The 21,478-nt window shown below is 41.7% G+C and overlaps 2 protein-coding genes across 2 annotated transcripts; one reads left to right on the top strand and one right to left on the bottom strand.

The window, feature by feature from the left end:
• Window positions 1-322: 322 nt before the first annotated feature.
• On the top strand, window positions 323-2,727 carry RAG2 (recombination activating 2). Its single transcript, XM_069553918.1, has one exon. It carries the CDS (start codon window positions 323-325, stop codon window positions 1,904-1,906), a length of 1,584 nt encoding a protein of 527 aa, XP_069410019.1. The 3' UTR covers window positions 1,907-2,727.
• Window positions 2,728-12,936: 10,209 nt separating this feature from the next.
• Window positions 12,937-16,068, bottom strand: RAG1 (recombination activating 1). The gene has a single exon (XM_069553901.1). The coding sequence runs from the start codon at window positions 16,066-16,068 to the stop codon at window positions 12,937-12,939; it is 3,132 nt and encodes a 1,043-aa protein (XP_069410002.1).
• Window positions 16,069-21,478: the final 5,410 nt, after the last annotated feature.

Here is a 21,478-nt window from a genome sequence, read left to right as displayed (position 1 = left end):
TTCTGCTGACAAGTGGTGAATCTTTAAGGGAAAATGACTACAATTCCCAGAAATCTAAGGGACGGTAGTCCATGTCCAAAACAGCTCCCAGCTGCTACGATTGTTTTAAGCCAAAAGGTTCTGTGTCCGTTTGCTTGTCTAGCCGCCTGAATTTTTGCTATTCCACTGCAAACTTACGGGACAACTCTTTATTTTTAACATGCTTTTTGCATGTGAGGGAATCTACACATAATGATTTTATATGAATAGATGTAATAAGTAAAGAAAGTTTGTGTTTTTTTGTAATTCTTTCAGATAAAAGATCTATCCACCATCAGAGAATATGTCACTACAGATGGTAACAGTCGGTAATAGCATGGCCTTAATTCAACCAGGCTTCTCATTAATGAATTTTGATGGGCAAGTTTTCTTCTTTGGCCAAAAAGGCTGGCCCAAGAGGTCTTGCCCCACTGGAGTTTTCCATTTTGAGGTAAAGCATAATCATCTCAAACTGAAGCCTGCAGTTTTCTCTAAGGATTCCTGCTACCTTCCTCCTCTTCGATACCCGGCCACTTGCACATTCAGCGGCAACTTGGAGTCTGAAAAGCATCAGTATATCATCCATGGAGGAAAAACACCAAATAATGAGCTTTCAGATAAGATTTATGTGATGTCTGTTGTTTCCAAGAACAACAAAAAAGTTACCTTTCGCTGCACAGAGAAGGACTTGGTAGGAGACGTTCCTGAAGGCAGATATGGTCATTCCATTGACGTGGTGTATAGTCGAGGGAAAAGTATGGGTGTTCTCTTTGGAGGACGGTCATACATACCTTCTGCTCAAAGAACCACAGAGAAATGGAACAGTGTAGCTGACTGCCTGCCCCATGTCTTCTTGGTGGATTTTGAATTTGGGTGCTCTACGTTATACATTCTTCCAGAACTTCAAGATGGACTATCTTTTCATGTCTCCATTGCCAGAAATGATACCGTTTATATTTTAGGAGGCCATTCACTTGCCAATAACATCCGCCCTGCCAATCTGTATAGAATAAGGGTTGATCTCCCCCTGGGTAGCCCAGCTGTGGAGTGCACAGTCTTGCCAGGAGGAATCTCTGTCTCCAGTGCAATCCTGACTCAAATAAGGAATGATGAATTTGTTATTGTTGGTGGCTATCAGCTTGAAAATCAAAAAAGAATGGTCTGCAACGTCATCTCTTTCAAGGATAACAAAATAGACATTCATGAGATGGAAACCCCAGATTGGACCCCAGATATTAAGCACAGCAAGATATGGTTTGGAAGCAACATGGGAAATGGAACTGTTTTCCTCGGCATACCAGGAGACAATAAACAGACTGTTTCAGAAGCATTTTACTTCTATACACTGAAATGTGCTGAAGACGATGTGAACGAAGATCAGAAAACTTTCACCAGTAGTCAGACATCAACAGAAGACCCAGGGGACTCCACTCCCTTCGAAGACTCAGAAGAATTTTGCTTCAGTGCAGAAGCAAACAGTTTCGATGGTGATGATGAATTTGACACCTACAATGAAGATGATGAGGAAGATGAGTCTGAGACAGGCTACTGGATTACATGCTGCCCTACTTGTGATGTGGATATCAATACTTGGGTACCATTTTATTCAACTGAGCTCAACAAGCCTGCCATGATCTATTGCTCTCATGGAGATGGACATTGGGTCCATGCCCAGTGCATGGATCTGGCAGAACGCACACTCATCCAGCTATCAGAAGGAAGCAATAAATATTACTGCAACGAGCATGTGAAGATAGCAAGAGCACTGCAGACTCCCAAAAGAGTTCAATCATTAAAAAAGCCTCCACTGAGATCCCTCCACAAAAAGGGTTCTGGGAAAATTATTACTCCTGCCAAGAAATCCTTTCTTAGAAGGTTGTTTGATTAGTTCCATGAAAGCCTTTCAGATTCAAGTGCATCAAAATTTTAAACTTATTTTAAAGAATCGTAACAATGATAAAACTTATCTTCGTATTTTTGTTTATTGAAGACATCTAATGTTTTCATTTAGTTATATGAGTAAAGTACTAGGGGAAAGTGGTTATAATGCCATACTGAATAGAGTCATTGTGTTTAGACCTATGCAGGACCTATAACATGTATTTTGAAAATACTTTACTGAAAGTTATATTCAATGGAATTTATGATCTGAATTTTTATTCAAGGAATCTTAAACACAGAAGTAGTAATAATAATCAAGGTATGCTTACATCCTTTATAGGACTTTTGGTAACAAATAATCCACCAAGCAGTTAATACAAATTTAACCAGTAAAGAAACTAACACCCAAAGGAGTTAAACGAATTATTTTGTGGACTATTACAATTTGGTGGTTGACCAGAAATTAAAACTGAGATCACCTGTATCCCACATGAATGTTCTTTGTACACCTCAAAGATGGCCACTTGACTATGCCCATATACAGAAAAAATTATAAGGAAATAGATAGGTAGATAGATAAATAGACTGTTGTGTTTAGTCACTCAGTTGTGCCCAAATCTTTGGACCCCCTGGACTGTAGCCCACCAGACTCGTCTGTCCATGGGAATTCTCCAGGCAAGAATACTTCAGTGGGTTGCCATGCCCTCCTCCAGGGGGATCTTCCCAACCCAGGAAGCGAACTCAGGTCTCCTGTGTTGCAGGCAGTTCTTTACTGTCTGAGCCACCAGGGAAGCTAGATAGGAAAAAAAATAGATAATCTCCATTGACATGAAGAAAAACAAAATGAATCTACATTGTCTGTTACATTGTATCAAGCTATCCACATGTACTTTCTTCATAGACTCCTCCCCCACTCCCACCCACCCACCCCTCCACTCCTCCCCAGTCATATGGTTAACAGATGATAAAGTAAGCTAGTCGGTTGAAACAGTTCTTCGAGAGATTTAATGAAAATTCAGTCCACTGATAGCTCTCTGAAAGAGGGAGAAGAGTCAGAGTACAATAAGAATCTCTAAATAGATCTCATGAGAGATTATTCCCACAAGTAATATTGATTACTTACCCAAATAATAAAAGGTTAGAGATTGACAAAGGTAACAGGTAGATAATTTTTAAAAGGGAAAAAGAAATATATGTGTGTTTATGAGTCTAGTTGGTGTATGGCGTTTGCCGCCAGTGAAAGTTGTAGAAATCAGTGAGCTTGCTCAGGTTCAACTAGATACTTGCTAGAACTGAAATTAAAAGAACTGTTAATTTTGAGGCTTCACATCAATTGATAACTAGATGGCCTTAGATACAAATGTCTTCCCCCCTGGAGTATTTTTCTGGAAATGTATTTCATTTCAGCCCAGGAGCTTAGACCATAGCCTCTCATTCATTTGTTTCCACTGAGTCCACAATGTGTAAGGTATTATTGCCAAATATAGGGGAAATATGAACCATACAGGAGATGAAATCCTGCTGAAAAGTTCTGCGAACAGTTCATGCCTCAGATACTGAAATAAATCTGAAAAAATTAAATCATGTTCACTTGCTTCAGTAATGTTGCTTGATGAATATTCTTTTTGCATAATTTGCTGTACCATTGTTTTGATTTTCTGTTGTTTCTATTACTTAATAAAGCTGATAAAATATGAAAATGTCTTTTGTTTACATTGCTTTATTCCTATTATTAACATTTGTAGTTACCCAGTTATCGGCAAAATCCTACACTTAATTTTTTCAAGATCATTCTACTTTTATTTCTCTTTTATCTGCCAGTAGAAAGTGACATGAGTGGGAGCTGAAATAGCCTCCACAGTGTTCAACATGTTTTTCCCTCACGTTGTAGTTTTTCCCACAATCATCTCTTATCTTTATTTGTCTACAGTGACCAAGTGGCTAAAAAGTAATTACACGTATTTGTTTCAAAGTGAAAGCAGATTACATTCGATAATCTGAGAGATTCCATTAAAGCTGCTTTTCGTGCGTGTGTGTGTGTGTCGGTGTGTAAGTCAAGGGCAAGTACTTTGGTTTTACTTACTGTAAGTTTGAGTAAAAATAGGTCTTTTTAAGTCATCTCACTAATGAGTCTACCAGATGTGATTTGAAGACAATGAAGTTTCTTTTCTAGTAAGCATATGCAAACTTTCAAAGGAACCACATTAGAAGAGTACTCACTTATCCCAAGGATATAATGCTTTTGCCTAACACAGTTCTAAGACTCACTTTTCAATCACTTTTAGAGTCTATGTTTCATTCTTTTGAAGATACTCAACAGTTAGAGATGAATTTGGTTTTTGGAAACAGACAAATGTTATCCAAAGCCAAGTAGGGTGTCATTTTCAGCATTATTGTCACTTTAGGCCAAAAGTGAAGTCTGAGCTAACAAAGTGGGTTTTCTGATATGCCTCACAAATAGATTTTAAAGGTAAGTCTCAAACAGTTTACACAGAATAATGTCAATAAATAAGTACATGGCTTTCCAGGGTGACTATTTTGAGGGAGTCTACTCCTCTCCAAGCACAAAGATGGTCCATTGCTTAAGAACTCACCTTGGAATGCAGGGGATGTGGATTTAATTCCCTGGTCAAGGAACTAAGATCCCACATGCCATGGGGCAACTAAGCCCTTGGAGCCCAAACACCACTAAAGATCTTGCATGACTCAACAAAGATCCCACGTACTGCATCTAAGACCCCCATGCAGATACCTACACATGGATCTATGTATCTATATAGATAGACACACATATATGTTTATATATAAACAAGAGCAAAATACACAAACAAGTTCAATCTGTCAAGAAAGTGGAAAGCATAGTGGAAAAGGAGTAGTCAGTCTAAAGGGTAGGAAGCTTGTTATGTTTATGGAACTGAAACAGCATCAGTCTGATGAACATAGTAAACAAGAGGAGTGTGGAATGGCATGGGCATGGAGGGGTGGCCAGGGTAGGGACCCCCAGCTTTTCATCAGTACAAGAAAATCACATAAAACTTCATTCATATCATGTGAGCTGTTCCTTCCTGCTTACCTCTGTGTTACTACTCTGTGTGGGGACATCTCACCTAATGAGCTTATGCTTTCACACTTTATGCACAATCTCCTCAAATGCTGAACTGATAACATTTGTGGTGAGCCCCCTAGTTACTTTGGAGAAGGCAATGGCACCCCACTCCAGCACTCTTGCCTGGAAAATCCCATGGATGGAGGAGCCTGGTGGGCTGCAGTCCATGGGGTCGCTAAGAGTCGGACACGACTGAGCGACTTCACTTTCACTTTTCACTTTCATGCATTGGAGAAAGAAATGGCAACCCACTCCAGTGTTCTTGCCTGGAGAATCCCAGGGACGGGGGAGCCTGGTGGGCTGCCGTCTATGGGGTCGCACAGAGTCGGACACGACTGAAGTGACTTAGCAGCAGCAACAGCAGCCGCAGCTTTAAGCTAACTTTTTCACTCTCCATTCTCACTTTCATCAAGAGGCTCTTTAGTTCTTCTTCACTTTCTGCCATAAGTGTGGTGTCATCTGCATATCTGAGGTTATTGATATTTTTCCCAGCAATCTTGATTCCAGCTTGTGCTTCATTCAGCCCAGCGTTTCTCATGATGTACTCTGCATATAAGTTAAATAAGCAGGGTGACAATATACAGCCTTGACACACTCCTTTTCCTATTTTGAACCAGTCTGATGTTCCATGTCCAGTTCTAACTGTTGCTTCCTGACCTGCATACAGGTTTCTCAAGAGGCAAGTCAGGTGGTCCAGTATTCCCATCTCTTTCAGAATTTTCCAGTTTATTGTAATCCGCAGTCAAAGGCTTTGGCATAGTCAATAAAGCAGAAATAGATGTTTTTCTGGAACTCTCCTGCTTTCTCTATGATCCAACAAATGTTGGCAATTTGATCTCTGGTTCCTCTGCCTTTTCTAAAACCAGCTTCAACATCTGGAATCTCTGACATAGTATATATTTAAACATGCAGATTAAATAGTCCCGAGTACCTTGAAGTAATAATAAAGGACACTAATATGGTTCTGTTAAACTGGAAACAGAGCCACAGTCACTTGAGGGAAAAGACAAAAGAATTAGCAGGCAGTGTGTCACTAAGATGTTTGAAGTGGCTACTCCAACATTTAAAATTATGTACATAGTCCTTCTCAGTCTTAGACAAGTCACTTCACATTTAACCCTTTCCCAAAGCATTTCACTCTTGTCCCTTCCCTGGCTTGGCATGGGTTGCATGCCTCAAACTCTTCAATGGTTTCCATTTGCATTTGGGGTAGGATCCAAAGTCTTTACCCAACCACAGGGTCCTGCATGATGAGGCCTCTGCCTGATTCTCTTGACTTATCAGTCCCTCCCTCAGTCTATTTCTGCTACACAGACCTTCCTTCAGTTCTGAAACATCTCCAGTTGAAGCAAAAGGGAAGGGGGCAGGGAACAACCTTTAAAAGAATGGTATGGTCATGGGACATGACAAAAACTGATTAGAACCGACCAGCAGCTCCAAGATGGCAGAAGATTCCACTTCCAGTAGACCGTGATCCTCGTTATACACTCATTGTAATACATTAGCAAGCTAAATGATACACCCTCAAATGCCATGACTGTTCTGAGGCCAATCATAAAAGGTCAAAAAGTGGGCAGGTCTCCCATCGGTCTTCCCACAGGTTATGTTGGGCCTGTTCTATCATTCCTCACCTGCCCTCACCCCACTCATCCTACCAGTCTCCTCTTAAAGGTTCCTTCTTCCTAGATATTTCTATGATTCCCCAGTTTAAATTCTCTTGTCTTACTGTACTTGAATTGCACCTAGTACTTCTCGTTCATAACACCCACTAGAGTGTGGAATCATGCATTTATTATAATTACTGTTGATTCAGTGTCTACCTCCAACCAGTTCTTTGTGAGCAGAAACTGTCTGAATTCACCCCTCTGTCTCCAGCGCCAAGTATACATTGCCTGCTCCTAAAAGTTATCCTATAAATAGCTTTTAAAACAGGCTGAAATAGTTACAAAGGGTATCAAGAAATATCTAGAACTTAGCTAAGCCTTAAAGGATAAGAAGCTGCTTCATTTTCAAATGCAGGGGTAATATCAAATACCCTTGGTCAAAGGGTACCAACTTTCAGTTGTAAGATGAATAGGTTCTGAGGATCTCTCGTACAGCTGAGTGACTATATGACTGACATGGTACTGTCTCATACCCTTGAAAATTGTTAAAAGACTCAATCTTAAGTGTTCTAACTTATATGCAGAGTACATCATCAGAAATGCTGGACTGGATGAAGCACAAGCTGGAATCAAGATTGCCGGGAGAAATATCAATAACCTCGGATATGCAGATGACACCACACTTATGGCAGAAAGTGAAGAAGAACTAAAGAGCCTCTTGATGAAAGTGAAAGAGGAGAGTGAAAAAGTTGGCTTAAAACTCAGCATTCAGAAAATAAGATCATGGCATCTTGTCCCATCACTTCATGGGAAACAGATGGGGAAACAGTGGAAACAGTGAGAGACTTTATTTTGGGGGGCTCCAAAATCACTGCAGATGGTGACTTCAGCCATGAAATTAAAAGACACTTGCTCCTTAGAAGAAAAGTTATGACCAATCTAGAAAGCATATTGAAAAGCAGAGACATTACTTTGCTAACAAAGGTCCGTCTAATCAAGGCCATGGTTTTTCCAGTAGTCATGTATGGATGTGAGAGTTGGACTATAAAGAAAGCTGAGTACCAAAGAATGATGCTTTTGAACTGTGGTGTTGGAGAAGACTCTTGAGAATCCCTTGGACTGCAAGGAGATCCAACCAGTCCATCCTCAGGGAAATCAGTCCTGACTGTTCATTGGAAGGACTGATATTGAAACTGAACCTCCAATACTTTGGCCACCTGATGCGATGAACTGACTCATTTGAAAAGACCCTGATGCTGGGAAGGATTGAAGGCGGGAGGAGAAGGGGACAACAGAGGATGAGACAGTTGGGTGGCATCACTGACTCAATGGACATGGGTTTGAGTAAACTCTGGGAGCTGGTGATGGACAGGGAGGCCTGGCGTGCTGCAGTCTTTGGGGTGGCAAAGAGTCGGACACGACTGAGCGACTGAATTGAACTGAACTGAACTACACATATACAAAAGGTAACTATGTGAGGCACTGGGTCAGCTAATTAACTTGATAGCGGTAGATATTTTACAATGTACGCTTATATCAAATCATCACTTTAAATATTGACAATTTTATGTGTCAATAATACCTCAATAAAGGCGGAGGAGAATAGTACAAAGTAAAGATAGTAGGATTTTTAAAAAGTCAATCAGAGATGGCCGCACTGGGACAGTCCTTAAGGCCCCCTGCTGTGCCAGCAGCCAACTCGTTACTTGTGGATCTGAGTTCCTGGGGGATGGATTGGGGCTGCAGGAGTACGGAGGGTACCAGGGTCTTTGGGGTACATGCTGTTTACCTGCAAGTACAAACATATTTCAATATTTAAAACCTTGGTTTGTTTGCATGGAAGCAGCTAGGCCAGATCTCTGTTCTGAGTAGGAGTGAGCTGGGAAGTCTCCAGCAAAGGCGGCACTAAGTTGCTTGAAATTTCACGGATGATGTGGAAACGACAGACTAGTGTGAAGGTAAGATGGACAGAACTGAGGGAAAATTGTGAAGGCGCAGTCCTGTCAATTTCGGGCTGAGATAAGCTTCAGTGACCTCGCATGTAATGTGAAGAACATGGTAGTACTGACTCCAAAAGAATCCAATGAGAAAACTATAGGCAAAGTGTTTGCCACACGGTTTGGTCAGTGGTAGCTATTATTGCTGTTGTTGTGGTCGCCACTGTTGTTGTTACTAGGGAAAGGACTGGTCAAGAGAACCTGGGGGCTAGCTCACTTCTGCCATTATCTGTGTGGCCCTGGCAAGTCAACCACTCTTATCAAAATGTTGAGTGTATGAATGCATGAATTTTATGGGGCAAAGGATCATATTTTTATGATTGTCAAAAGAATTTACATTTTCATTTCAAATCCTACATTTACCTTAAGTATCTGGAACCAAATTGTCTTTCTTATTTTAGTATAAACTATATTCATTATTCTGTTGCTTTTTTATTATAAAAGCACCAAATTCATGTTGTATTTCCCTCAAGGAAAAATGTCATTTCATTTTTTTAATGTTGTACTCAATATTATTATTTGAATATAAAACACAATACCCACTGTTTCCAAATTTTTAACTTTTATTTCAAATACTTAAACATACAACTGTTAACTATAACCATAATATTAATAAGGAATAGAAATATTAAAATATAAAAATTAAGTGCTGAAACATATTTTAATTAAAAACATTTGACATGGAAATTCCTTCACAACAAATCATCAAATAAAACCACTGCATCCTGGTGCCTAAACTTTTCCTAAAACAAATACAAAAAAAGAGGAAGAAGAAAGGTCTTAGAAGCCATTAAACAAACTTTACAATTATGTGTATGAAAATAAAGTGAAGTGCAATTTCACAAAAGGAAAAATCTCACCAAAAATGAATGAGGTATATTTATGTAGGTCACTGTAGTTAAATGGAAAAAATCAAACAGTGACAAAATATCTACTGTTACTTAAAAATCTCTCAACATCGAAAGAATAGACCACTTCTCATACAATAACTGAAGACACAGACATATCCGCAATCAAAAATCATTTGCATCAAAATGATGATTCATTCTCGCAACCACCACTGGTGCTTACAAACTCTGCCTCCTAGCTGTGTGTAATTTGAATTCTGTTTGATCTAATGTGAGATCCACAAGCTCAACCAAAAAAAAAATCTTACCTTCATCTATATTTTGTGAAAACAAATTGAGGCAAAACTAAATTTTAATTCACTTGGAAGGAAAAGACATCTTTTCCTCCTGTTCCTGCTTCTCAGTACATATTTATTAATCCCAGGGAGCTTTTTGACCTCATACTGACTATTCATCAATTTTCATCAGCCATTATCACTGGTCCCTGCAGTGCACCTCAGCGGGTTGGCAGGAGAACTTGTAGAATCAGGTTTCATGGGAAAAAGATGCTTTTCACTTCTCAAGTCTCAGTCTATACTTCAGAAAAAAAAAAAAGGCTCCGTTCAGTGTGGTGAATTTCCCTAGAGAATGTGACTGCATTTACAACGGACACTGTCAAAAATAAGCCTTGAATATAAAACCAGGGTCTAGGATATTACAATCTCAACAGTGAGGAGGACAAAAACAACCATAGGCCGCATTTCTACATATTGAAATTCCTGCAGCCATATGTTCCTGGGGTTTATTAAAATGTGATCTGATTAAGGGATTATTGGGAGGGCTGTGCTATAAATCATGCTGTTAGTCACATGCATTCAAAGGAGTTCCTACAATGCTAGAAAAGTTGAATTTAACATTAGAAAGTGTTTACATTGCCACCAATCGAGTAACAGAGAGGAAGTGGGAAAAAAAAAATCTACAAACCAGAGCAAGCATACCTCAGGGAGTAAGAAGATTACAGGAATTTAGCTGTTTATTAGGGCAGAGACATGCTGTAAGGATTAAAGGGGATGAAGGAAAGGGGTGGCTTCAGTCCATTAGTTTACCTAATGCAAAAAGTAAATGTTTTCTAGAAAAAATAAAATTAAAATATGCATATCTTTTTGACAACTAAATTACAAGTATCTTTGTAATTTATATATTCTATACAAAAAAGGCAAGAAAAAACTGCTGTATTGTTTAAATGGAAAATACCAGGTTCAATCCCTATAAAAGCATCAAGTGCATACCATTTAGGATAATATTACTGATGCACATTTGACAACTAAATTACAAAGCTCTTTGATATACTGTGTGTGAAGAGTGGCAATTAAGGCCAATAAAATCAAAGGAAGAAAAAAAACTAATTAACACTAACATATCATTATGACTCACTAGCATATAAACTCCCATGCCTGCTCTAAATTGCCAGCAATTGGCAATTCCCAAATTCCTAAGGATGCAGACTAGAGTTTCCAGAAACTGGAGCCCCCAGAGGTTTGGTGGTGGGGGTGGGGGGCTCTTGAGAACTTTGACAATTCTTCCTCCTAGCAAAAGGCCCTAAGTACACCAAGGACTTAAAACCCACCCATCCCTGCTCCCAAGAACGCAATCTCAAGATTATGAACTATAGTGATGAGTTGTAGATTCTAAACAAATTACGTTACTGCTTTATTTAAAAAAAAAAATTAATGGTTCATTTTTTGTGGCAGAAACAACGTGGAATCTGAAGACAAAAGATTTGAGTTCAAATTCCAGATCAGGTATGTACTATCCCCATAAATTTGGGCAAGTCATTTAACCCTCCACAAATGAGAACCATAGCAATGTCTACCCACAGAGTTGTTGTGAGGAAAAATGAGGTAAAATGAATGTGGATGAATATGGAGATATTCTAAAAGTGGCAAAAAAAAAAAAAAAAAGAAAAACCCTCTGCAAATGTTAACTCTTCCACTGTACCATGAGCGTGCTCCACCTAAACTTGTGCATGCATGCTCAGTGGCTCAGTCATGTCTGACTCTTTGCAACCCCATAAACTATAGCCCACCAGGCTCCACTGTCCATGGAATTTTCCAGGCAAGAATACTAGAGTGGGTTGCCATTTCCTACTTCAGGGGATCTTCCCAACCCAGGGATCAAACCCACCTCTCTTTCATCTTCTGCTTTGGCAGGCAGATTTTTTACCATTGACACCATCTGGGAAGTCCTCCCTCTAAACTTAGCAGGTGAGAAAAGTACAACAATTTCCTGCTACAAAAACCTTAATACACTGAAATTAAACTGATCATAATAGGAAAAAAAAAACCATAATGTAGAGGGAAAGACTCCATGAAAACTAGATTGAGCAAAATTGATCCAGGTTTCATATGGAGAAAACCTGGCAGAAATTTTCAGCAAGACATTAAATCTGTTTTTATACAGTAAACAAACCCAGATTTAAAAGACCACTGTGGAGTGGAAGGTGAGAGGGAGGTTCAAGAGAAGAGGGACGTGTGTATACCTATGGCTGATTCATGTTGATATATGGCAGAAGCTAACACAACATTACAAAGCAATTATCCTCCAATTAGAAATAATTTTTTTTTAGTAAAAGCAAAACAAAAAAGGCCCCTGTGGCTTTGAGATTGTATGGACAATCATTTGAAGAATCTAGTTAAAAGTAAAAATAAAGATCATACTTGGCTACTGATAGCAAACTAAACATGTACTACCACAAGATTAATAACTAACTGCAGCTAACAGTTTTATTCTTCTAACTTTGTTATTGAAAAATCCATGGTACAGATGATCTCCTAAACTCCAACCATTACAAAAGAAACATCATTTAAATTCAGAAAAGGACTGATTTTCCAAAAATATTCTGGATGTAGGGTATTTCTGCATAAGTGTACCAAATGACAGGATGCACCAAGAGCACTTTGTCAAGGTCACTGTACCATACACAAGGAAGATGTTATTGCTACAGATATCTGAAAAGATGCTCTGAATCTTGTAGAATAAGCCAAAATATGTGAAATTTATAAAACAAAGAATTCTACAAAAATGAAATAAAAAACACAGCTCAATATAAACTAGAGTAACTTGGTGAAGGGATGGAGACCACAAGTCAAATTTCTCTCCTGGGTTCTTTGGCAACCCTGACTTTGATTTTCACGTCACTCAGTCACACACATACCTATCTTTGTTCATCTCCGCTCCTCTGCAGTTACTCCTCCTCTCAGCTGTGGAGCTTTCAAAAAACTGATGTCCCCTGTTGCATCTCTGAACTCCCTAAACAGCTCAAGCAATCAGCTCACCAGTTACCCATTCCTGACATGGGTTCAGCATCTGCGGCCTCTCCAACCTACCACTGCCTGGGTGGTGAAGCCCCACACACTGGAGTGCAGGGTACCAGGAAAAGGCCTCATGCCATCGAGAGGAAAATGCTTGCAAATGCAAAACCAACTCATAAGCGGCTGCCCTGCTTAAAATTCCATTGAATCTTGGGATTCTGGGGATTCCTCTAGGTCTAACGAGTCCCCTAAGCCTCCCTGCGAGTTTAGGGTAAACCCGGAGTCTTTCAGGGCATTGTGAGCATTCATGAACTTCTGCAGGTATTTGGAGGTATACAACCAGTGATGTTTCAAAACGTCTTCCATTTCATAGTACTTGGACTGCCTGGCATTCATTTTCCGGAAACGCCTGAACAGTTTGTTGCCAGATTCATTTCCCTCGCTTGCCCATGCCCCAATGGAGCCATCCCTCTCAATAATTTCAGGGACGTGAGCCAAGGTTTTGTGAAAATAATTGGTGATTTTGCCCTCATATCTATACTTGAACTTGGTGGAGAGGAGCTCAGCAAAGCGCTGTGAATTGAAGCTATACTGGCAGAGGGATTCCGGGCACTCTTTAGCAGGGCATGAGGATCGCCAGACGGGTTTCATCTTCAAATAAAGGTCCATCAGTTCCTTCAGGGCTTCGTGCCTCTCCTGGGAGGGAATTAATTCACAAACTGCCTCCACCGTCTCTTTGGTCATGAGCTTCCGGGCAAAGTTGCCGTTCATCCTCATGATGGGCTTTAGGTTCATCTTCTTCCGGAGGTGCTTGTCCAGGGTAGCCTGCCATCTTTTCCTTTCCTCTTTGGAGGCGTTGGGGTTCTTATACACCTCTCCAATCTCCAGCTGGAAGATCTTGTAGAACTCAGCTGCATTGCCGATGTCGCAGTGGAGCGCATCTATGGAAGGGACCGTCTCAATGAAGGGTTTGGCCGAGACCCCCTTCACGCGGTCCCGCAGTTCCTCCACCGTCTCATGGTAGGGGTTAGAACGCCAGACCTCATAGCGCTCCAGATTCTCAGCATGGCTTCTGGTTATGGAGTGGAAGACCAGATTTTGAGAGGCCTCCAGGCGGGTGGCATCACAAAGGGTGCAAATGTACACTGAGCCGGAAGCCTCGAGACCTTCCACTTCCCGGACCAGTTTCTCGTCGTAGCCGGTGCCCCTAAAGATGAACTTGAAAGTCCGGAGGATGCCTCCCATCTCCAGCATTAATTCGCTGCTCTTCATGGCTTCCCTCTCGGCAATCAGAGGGCTCAGGATGGCCGTCAGGGTCTCGTGGTCAGACTCATCGGCTAGCATGAGGCACAGCGGCTTGCAGCACAGCTCGGAGTTAGGCTTGGCTTCCTCGAACACTTTCACGTTCTGTGACCCGTGAGCAATGCTGATTTTCATGACCGTAAAGGAAAACCGAACTGCCTTTTCCGGAACTGCCGGTCCACTGCCGTGCTTCTCGCTCACGTCTCCCATCCCATCACAAGACTCCTTCACCACCACGGTGAAGGGGCCATTCAGGTAGTCGTCAAGCTCTTGGGCTCTCATGCCCTCCAGGATGTCTTCTTCCATGTCCATCAGAGCGGACACCAAAGCTGCATCATAGCGGAAGCGCTTGGCGATGGTGTCCACCGGGTAATCGTCCACAGAGGAGGCCAATCCGGACAGTCCATCAATAATGCCCACGTCAGTGCTGGAAGACACGTTCTTCAGAGGTGGCTGCCACTCGAAGGGGTGGTAGCCTGGCAGAAGGACTTTCTCAGCACTCCGAAGGGAGTGCAGAGGCTGGAAAATCTGCCTCCCAGTGATGGCCTTCACAGTCCTGTACATCTTGTGGTACTGGCTGCAGCTGAGGAAGGTGTTGACACGGATGGCTAAGCAGACAGCCGGCTGCAGGCCAGAGCCACGTCCCTTCATGATGGCCTCCAGCTCATCTGCTTGTCTGTGCTCATTTCTTGCTCTCAGCGCCAGCAGGAACAAGGTCAGGCACACGGACTTCACATCTCCACCTTCCTCCTTGTCGGCGAAAGCCTTGACCTGCATCTTGAGCTCCCTCAGACGGTGCTTCTGCGCCCGGCGGGTCAGGGACAGGAGATGCTGGCGGGGCCGGCCCCCTTTATTGATGTGCACAAAAGTCTCTTTCGATTCCTTGTGGCTTGAGACATGGTGATTGTATTTTTCCAAGGTGACCTCCTCATCGCACTCCTCTGCTGGACATTTCACCATCAGGGAATTCAAGATGCTCAGAAAAGACTTCACCGGACTCTCCAGGTCGGTGGGGAAACAGGGATACCGGCAAGAAGGACAATAGCTACCCATGATTTTGAGGCATCTGAGAATGCAGATCCTGCAAAAGACGTGCTTACAGTTGGTCTCCACAGGGTCCGCCAGAATGTGTTCGCAAATCTGGCAGGAGATAGATTTCACAAAGTGCGCTGGGAAGTCCACTGCCAGGAGCTTGGTACTGAGGTGTATCTTACTGCAGTTGGCAATCTTCTTCATCAGTTCCTTGCTGCTGATCCTGTCCTGAGTTCTTCTCTTGCATCGTCGGGCTTGTCTCGCTCGGTCGATCACAGTTCTGAGTCTTTTGCTGAGCTGCGAGTTTGGCGGCTGACTCTTCCTCTTGAGTCCTTGACGGGCAGCATCACAGATGTCGCAGGATGGTGTGTGGGGGTGCCATTCCATCGCTGTGTTTCTCGAGGAGTAAACCTCACACGGGGCACTGCTGAACTTCCTGTGCATGAAGGTCCAGCAGTCATGGCAGAACTCAGTGGGGTGGATCGAGTCCACATCTGCCTTCACGTCGATCCGGAAGACCTTGGCAATGAGGTCTGGCCAGGACGTGGCCCTCTTTTCCTTCTTTCGTAAGAGGACTTGGGTTTTGCCATCCACGGGCCCGTGGACTGGATATCTCCTGTGGTGCCGATCAGCTTTGAGAGAATTCCCACAGATGCGGCAGAGATGTCGCAGGTTGGCTTGGTGGATTGCTTTGTCTCTTGCTTTTCCATCATCATGGGATTTTTTCAGAAATTTTGGGTGAGGCTTTAATGGCGGTTGAGTCAGGGCTGGCTTCGGACCACCAGCCTTGTCCAGGGCTGCTGGAGATTGCTCTAGAGGGGGCTTCCCCTCAGAGGAATCTTGCTTTTCTGCTTGAGCATTTTCAGGGGCCTTTTCAAAGGATCTCACCCTGAACAGCTTAAATTTCCATTCTGAAAATTTAATATGTGGATGCTGGATTTCATCTGGGGCAGAACTGAGTCCCAGGGTGGGTGGCAGAGAGACAGCCATGCTGGCTGATACCTGGAAACAATAAAAACAAGTCAGATGAGGAAAAAATGTCAACATCCCACTGATGCATCTTGGAAAGAATACAGATTAGTACATTCAATTATTCACTTATTAAATCATCCAGAAAGTTAATTATTAAATCTCCTATTTTAATATACTATGTTAGGTGCTGATCATATATCAGAGAATAGGGTCATTCCCTGTTCTTACAGTGTAGATGGTCATTTAAACCAGGTATGTAAGTACATGCACCACCATAGTTTATTTTACATATATGTGTACAACCTTATGTTTTAGTTTATTATTTTTATTGAGGTACAGTTGATGTACATACCATATGTACAATATTATTTCCCTTTCATTAAAACCTTAAGGTCTTTGAGGACAAAAATCTCCAAACGATTTACCTCTGTATCCCCAAGGTTCCTAGTACACATTACATGCTCAATAGTGGTTTGCCGAATAAATGCAAGAAAAAACTGGCTACTAAAACCAAAGACAAGTCATATTCTCTGTATTGTATCAGCCTCTTTGCACTAGCTGGACAATATATTTCCAGCTTTTTAAAGCTGTCTCCCAGGAGGTTGATTGTTTATTTCTTCCAAATGGGACATAAAAGGGTGATAAAGCTACAAATCCAAAGAAACTAATTACTCAGTACTTGAAAGGATGAAGTGAATTTTGAGCTTTAAGAATGCATGCTAATAATAAGTATCATGGATAGTAATTATGCTTATAATTTTAATTAGTGGACACTGCTGTCAATTAAAAGGCTGTGTCTCCATTAGAAACAAACCCCACAGAACTCTCCAAACCTGAAACAAACCAGTGTGCATATACGAAGATTCTGAAGAACTTTTAAGATGAAAAATTTGAGTATTTTCAGATAAAATTCCACAGGCCATCCTGAAAGTCATTACCAGGCACTGATCATTAGTTAGCTCTATAGTTTGTAATAAGAAGAGGTGGGAGTAATATTTTTCTTCTTTGAAAAACATTAGCAATTGTACATTTCAGGAAACCCTAGCAATCTGGGTTGTGGTGTAGACATCATGGCGCTGTAGAGAAAAAGTCTTAAAAGGCCATTTGAGTATCTCTAGACCCTGTTAGCCCAATATTCTCAAAATTCGTTAGTACACATAACTGGAAAAAACAGCGACTGTGTGTTCAAACTGTCATCTATATATCCCACATTTGACTGGATTAATGCTCTTTTTCTTAAAGTCTTGGTTTAGTTTGCTACAATATTGCTTCTGTTTTATATTTTGGCCTTTTTTTTTTTGGTGGGGGCTGCTGTGAGGCATGCAGGAACCTAGCTCCCTGATCAGGGATCCAGCCCACAACTGGGAGGCGAAGTCTTAATTACTTGGACTGCCAGGGAAGTCCCTGGTTTAATGCTCTTGACTTGGCGATTATATTAAATAACATTTTCCCCTCAATTAACCAACTAACTAACCAAATTGATGATGTTTTTCTAGTCATGTGGTCATGGAGACTAACCCTCAGAGGAGCACATTTTGCCCAGAGGTGGGATTGGAGGTGGGGGGTGGGTGGGCAGGGGGAAGCCACGAGGGCCGTCCTGACGGCTGCCAACAGTTTCCTGGCAGGCTGTCCTTTAAACCGCTGAAGTCTGCTCCGTCTTGCATGCATTTTGCTTCAGAGGTTCATGTTTTTTGTAAAAACTAATAGCCAACTCCCAAGTCTTGGTTGAAAAGGAAATCCTGTTACCTTGTTCTGTATGCAGGACTATGTGAGAACCAAACAGTTCCAAACCATTTCAAAGGTCTCCTTAACCTCAGAAGTATTTCAGCTGCAGCCCAACCAACACCTCAAAGTTGCATACGGTTCAATTATGTTCCTAAATTCTGTCCTGGGTTAGGGTCAGGGGCCTTCCCATGCCCCCTCTGTTGCCTTGGTTTGAACTCATTCCCAAGTGTCTTTTTCATTTCTTTAGCCTTCCCCTTCCCTGTCTTTTCTAGCACACTAGTTCTCTGGAATTCCAAGATAATACTTTGAATTCTTCTTTTTAAAAATGCATGACCATCTCTAGAGTTATTCAAGTTAAATATTGAACTTTCACAATCAGTAAGTCAAGGCATATTAGAAGGAGCCCTAGAACTGTCTCCCCTCTCTACCCACACCTCCTCTTGACTCCCACTACCCTAAAATAGTCTATCAAAATCAGCTGAAATACATTTGTGAAAGTACTCCCAGAAAGAGTACCATCACCAAGCTATTGTTAGCCACTGACATCCAAATCAAATTTACTTATTAGATTATTTTCCTATTTAGCTGCTACAAGTTTATCCAAACTAGGAGCAAGAATGGAGTAGGGAAAATGTGTTATTCTTCTGTTTTTTAGGTAAACATACACCAAGAAGCTAATAGTGGTGATGTGTGACACCTGTGAGGCTTCCCCAGGTGGCGCTAGTGGTAAAGAACCCGCCCGCCTACCAATGCTGGAGACAGACGAGATACAGTTTTGATCCTTAGGTTGGGAAGATCCCCTAGAGGTGGGTTTGGTAACCCACTCCAGTATTCTTGCCTGGAGAGTCCCATGGACAGAGGAGCCTGGAGGGCTACAGTCCATACGGTCACAAAGAGTTGGACACAGCTAAAGCAACTTAGCATGCACACAGGTGAAAGCTATAGATGTTTTATATTCTTTATCCTTAGGGAGGATTTTAACTGCCTCTGAAATAAGCATCTATTATTTTTAGAAGATAGAACTTTTAATAACTAGTTCTAATCAGATATCATTTATCTATTTGATTAGCAAAGATTAAAAACACGAGATTGATGCTCATCAGCATTAGTGAAGGTATGGGGATTGAGGGTATCTTCATATATTCTTGGGAGGAATGTAAATTGGTATAATATTTCTAGTGGAAAATGCAGCAATGTCTTTTGAAAGTTTAAATATATATTATCTTTGGTGAAATAAATCTGATTTTAGAAACTTCTATAAAAACATTCCCGCAGGTTATTCCCATAGTGATATTTTATATGGAGAGAGAGAAAGAAAAAAATTTTTAATGTGTTTTAAAAATTATTTACTTACTTTGCAAAATAGAAAACAGCATAAATAATCACCAAGCATTATTAAACTATGGACCAGGTACACAATGGAAAACATATAAAATTTTCTATATGCATTGATACATATATGCAATTTCTATATACATCAAGATATAAAATGATGCCCACATGACAAAGCAGATACAAGAACAACAATAGCAAGTATAGTAAGACCTCATGCTTGCATATTTGTTCATGTTTGTATATATCTGAAAATATAGACAGTCTGGAAGGGTATGCACTGAAACCTTCACAATGTCAACTCTTGAGAAAATAGAATTGATACTGGTAAGATCTCTAATTTTCTATTTAATTCATTTTTATATCATTAGAATTTTTCACAACAAATATGTATTATTTTTAAAATTTTTGTGATATATTCACTTTAGGGAAAAAAAAAACATTTTTGAGGCTAGATTTCTATGTACCCATAGTCATTTTTCCATTGTTGTTGCTGTTCAGTTGCCCAGTCGTGTCTGACTCTTTGTGACCCCATGGACTGCAGCACGCCAGGCCTCCCTGTTCCTCACCATCTCCTGGAGTTTGCCCAAGTTCATGTTCATTGCATTGGTGATGCCATCCAGCCACCTCGGCCTCTGACACCCTCTTCTCCTTCCTCATTTTCCCCTACTTCTTCCTAAACTTCCTCCCAGAAAAGTTTGGCCAAGTGTCGAGTCTGACCACCATTCTTAGCTTTTCTTTTCTGGCAAACATGTGCTTGCGTTCTCAGCCGCTCAGTCGTGTCTGACTCTTTGCGACCCCGTGGACTGTGGCCTGCCAGGCTCCTCTGTCCATGGGATTTCTCAGGCAAGAATACTGGAGTGGGTTGCCATGTCCTTCTCCAGGGGATCTTCCTGACCCAAGGATCAAACCCATATCTCCTGAGTTGACAGGCGGATTCTTTAGCACTGAGCCACCTGGGAATCCCAAACAAGTTGCATGGGGACTGAAATATGGACTTGCAGACAGCATGAAGTTAGAACCATGAAAGAGTTATCTCATGGCCATTTTTTTTTTTTTTTTGGACACCCAGGAATCTTGCAAACTCTTGATCTCCTCTCTTCTAACAAAGGGTCTCAGTGGTGGACCAGCGTCAGACTCTATGAGGCAGGGTGGTTGTTGCTGGCTCAGCCCTGTTCCCATCGTGCTCTGCCCTCTCAGCATTGCTATCACCTTTCATCACAGCTGGAGAGGTCCTTCTCCCTACAGGGCGTGGATTCACTTTGGCAGCCAGTCTAAGGTGACTTGGCTGGGGCAGAAACTATCATTCATATGAGTGCATCATCAGTTATTTTGGAAGGCAGAGCTGCAGCACTGCCCCCACTCCCAGCCCAGCCCCCTACTCTGCACACACATACATGCTAGTACTTGGTCCACAATCCCTCCTCTTAACGTCTTTGGTCCCCACACAATGCTTGAGTGACTACTGTGTGCCCAAGCGTGACCCCTTGTCGTCACACCCGTTGCACTCATTCGTTCATTTATTCATTCACTCCACAAATAACTATTGTCTACTTTTTGCCAAACACCAACATCAAAAAAACTGACAGCATCAAAAGCCTTCTTATGTCTCAAGGCATCTACAAAATGACCTGAAGGTTCTTGCTCTTCCTCCAGGCAAATTCTTGCTTGAACTACTTCAGAAAGAGAAGTGCACCATCACAGCCCCTGTTCAGGAATCCTGCTCACGAATGTAGCCTCTGTGTAGGGTCTCTACAGTGGCAGTTCTCAAAATTGCTACGTGCCAGCATCACTAGGGAGCTCGTGTGCTTTAAAACAATGATGCAGATCATCAAGTCCCAGAGAGTCTGATTCTCCATCTGGGACAGATGGAGATAGTATTTTTTTAACAAGCATTTCAGTGGCACTGCTACCAGGGACCCGCAGGTCATGCTTTGGGAAATACTGGTCCCCTACTTAATCTGATGCGGCTCAGGAAATTCCTGGCAGTTCTTGGCAAATACCTGGGCAAGTACATATTTCCTCCAACCCTGAAATTTGTTTGCTCCTGATTATTTTTCTTGCCTGGATCAGCGCAGTACTTTTTCCAAGAGACTCACTCCTTTCCTTCTGCTGATTCATTTTGCAAATCCTGTCAATAGGCACTACTTGGGAAATTCCTGGCAGTCCACTGGATAGGACTCTGAGCTTCCACTGCCTGGGGCACATGTTTGATCCCTGGGTCAGGGAACCAAGATCCCCATAAGCCACACACTGCAGCCAGATAAATAAATAACACACTCCCTAAGCCCTTCCTCTGCCTACAGCCCTCATTTACAGTAATTCGGATATTTTGCATCTTCTCTATGAACCTACAGTGTCTTCCTCAACT

The sequence above is a fragment of the Ovis canadensis genome, chromosome 15, assembly GCF_042477335.2.
Source record: "Ovis canadensis isolate MfBH-ARS-UI-01 breed Bighorn chromosome 15, ARS-UI_OviCan_v2, whole genome shotgun sequence".
Taxonomy (NCBI): Eukaryota; Metazoa; Chordata; class Mammalia; order Artiodactyla; family Bovidae; genus Ovis; species Ovis canadensis.
This window is presented reverse-complemented; position numbering and strand designations above follow the sequence as displayed.

Coding starts and splice junctions, on each gene's coding strand:
- RAG2 (XM_069553918.1), top strand. CDS start 323: ATGTCACTACAGATGGTAACAGTCGGTAATAGCATGGCCTTAATTCAA.
- RAG1 (XM_069553901.1), bottom strand. CDS start 16,068: ATGGCTGTCTCTCTGCCACCCACCCTGGGACTCAGTTCTGCCCCAGAT.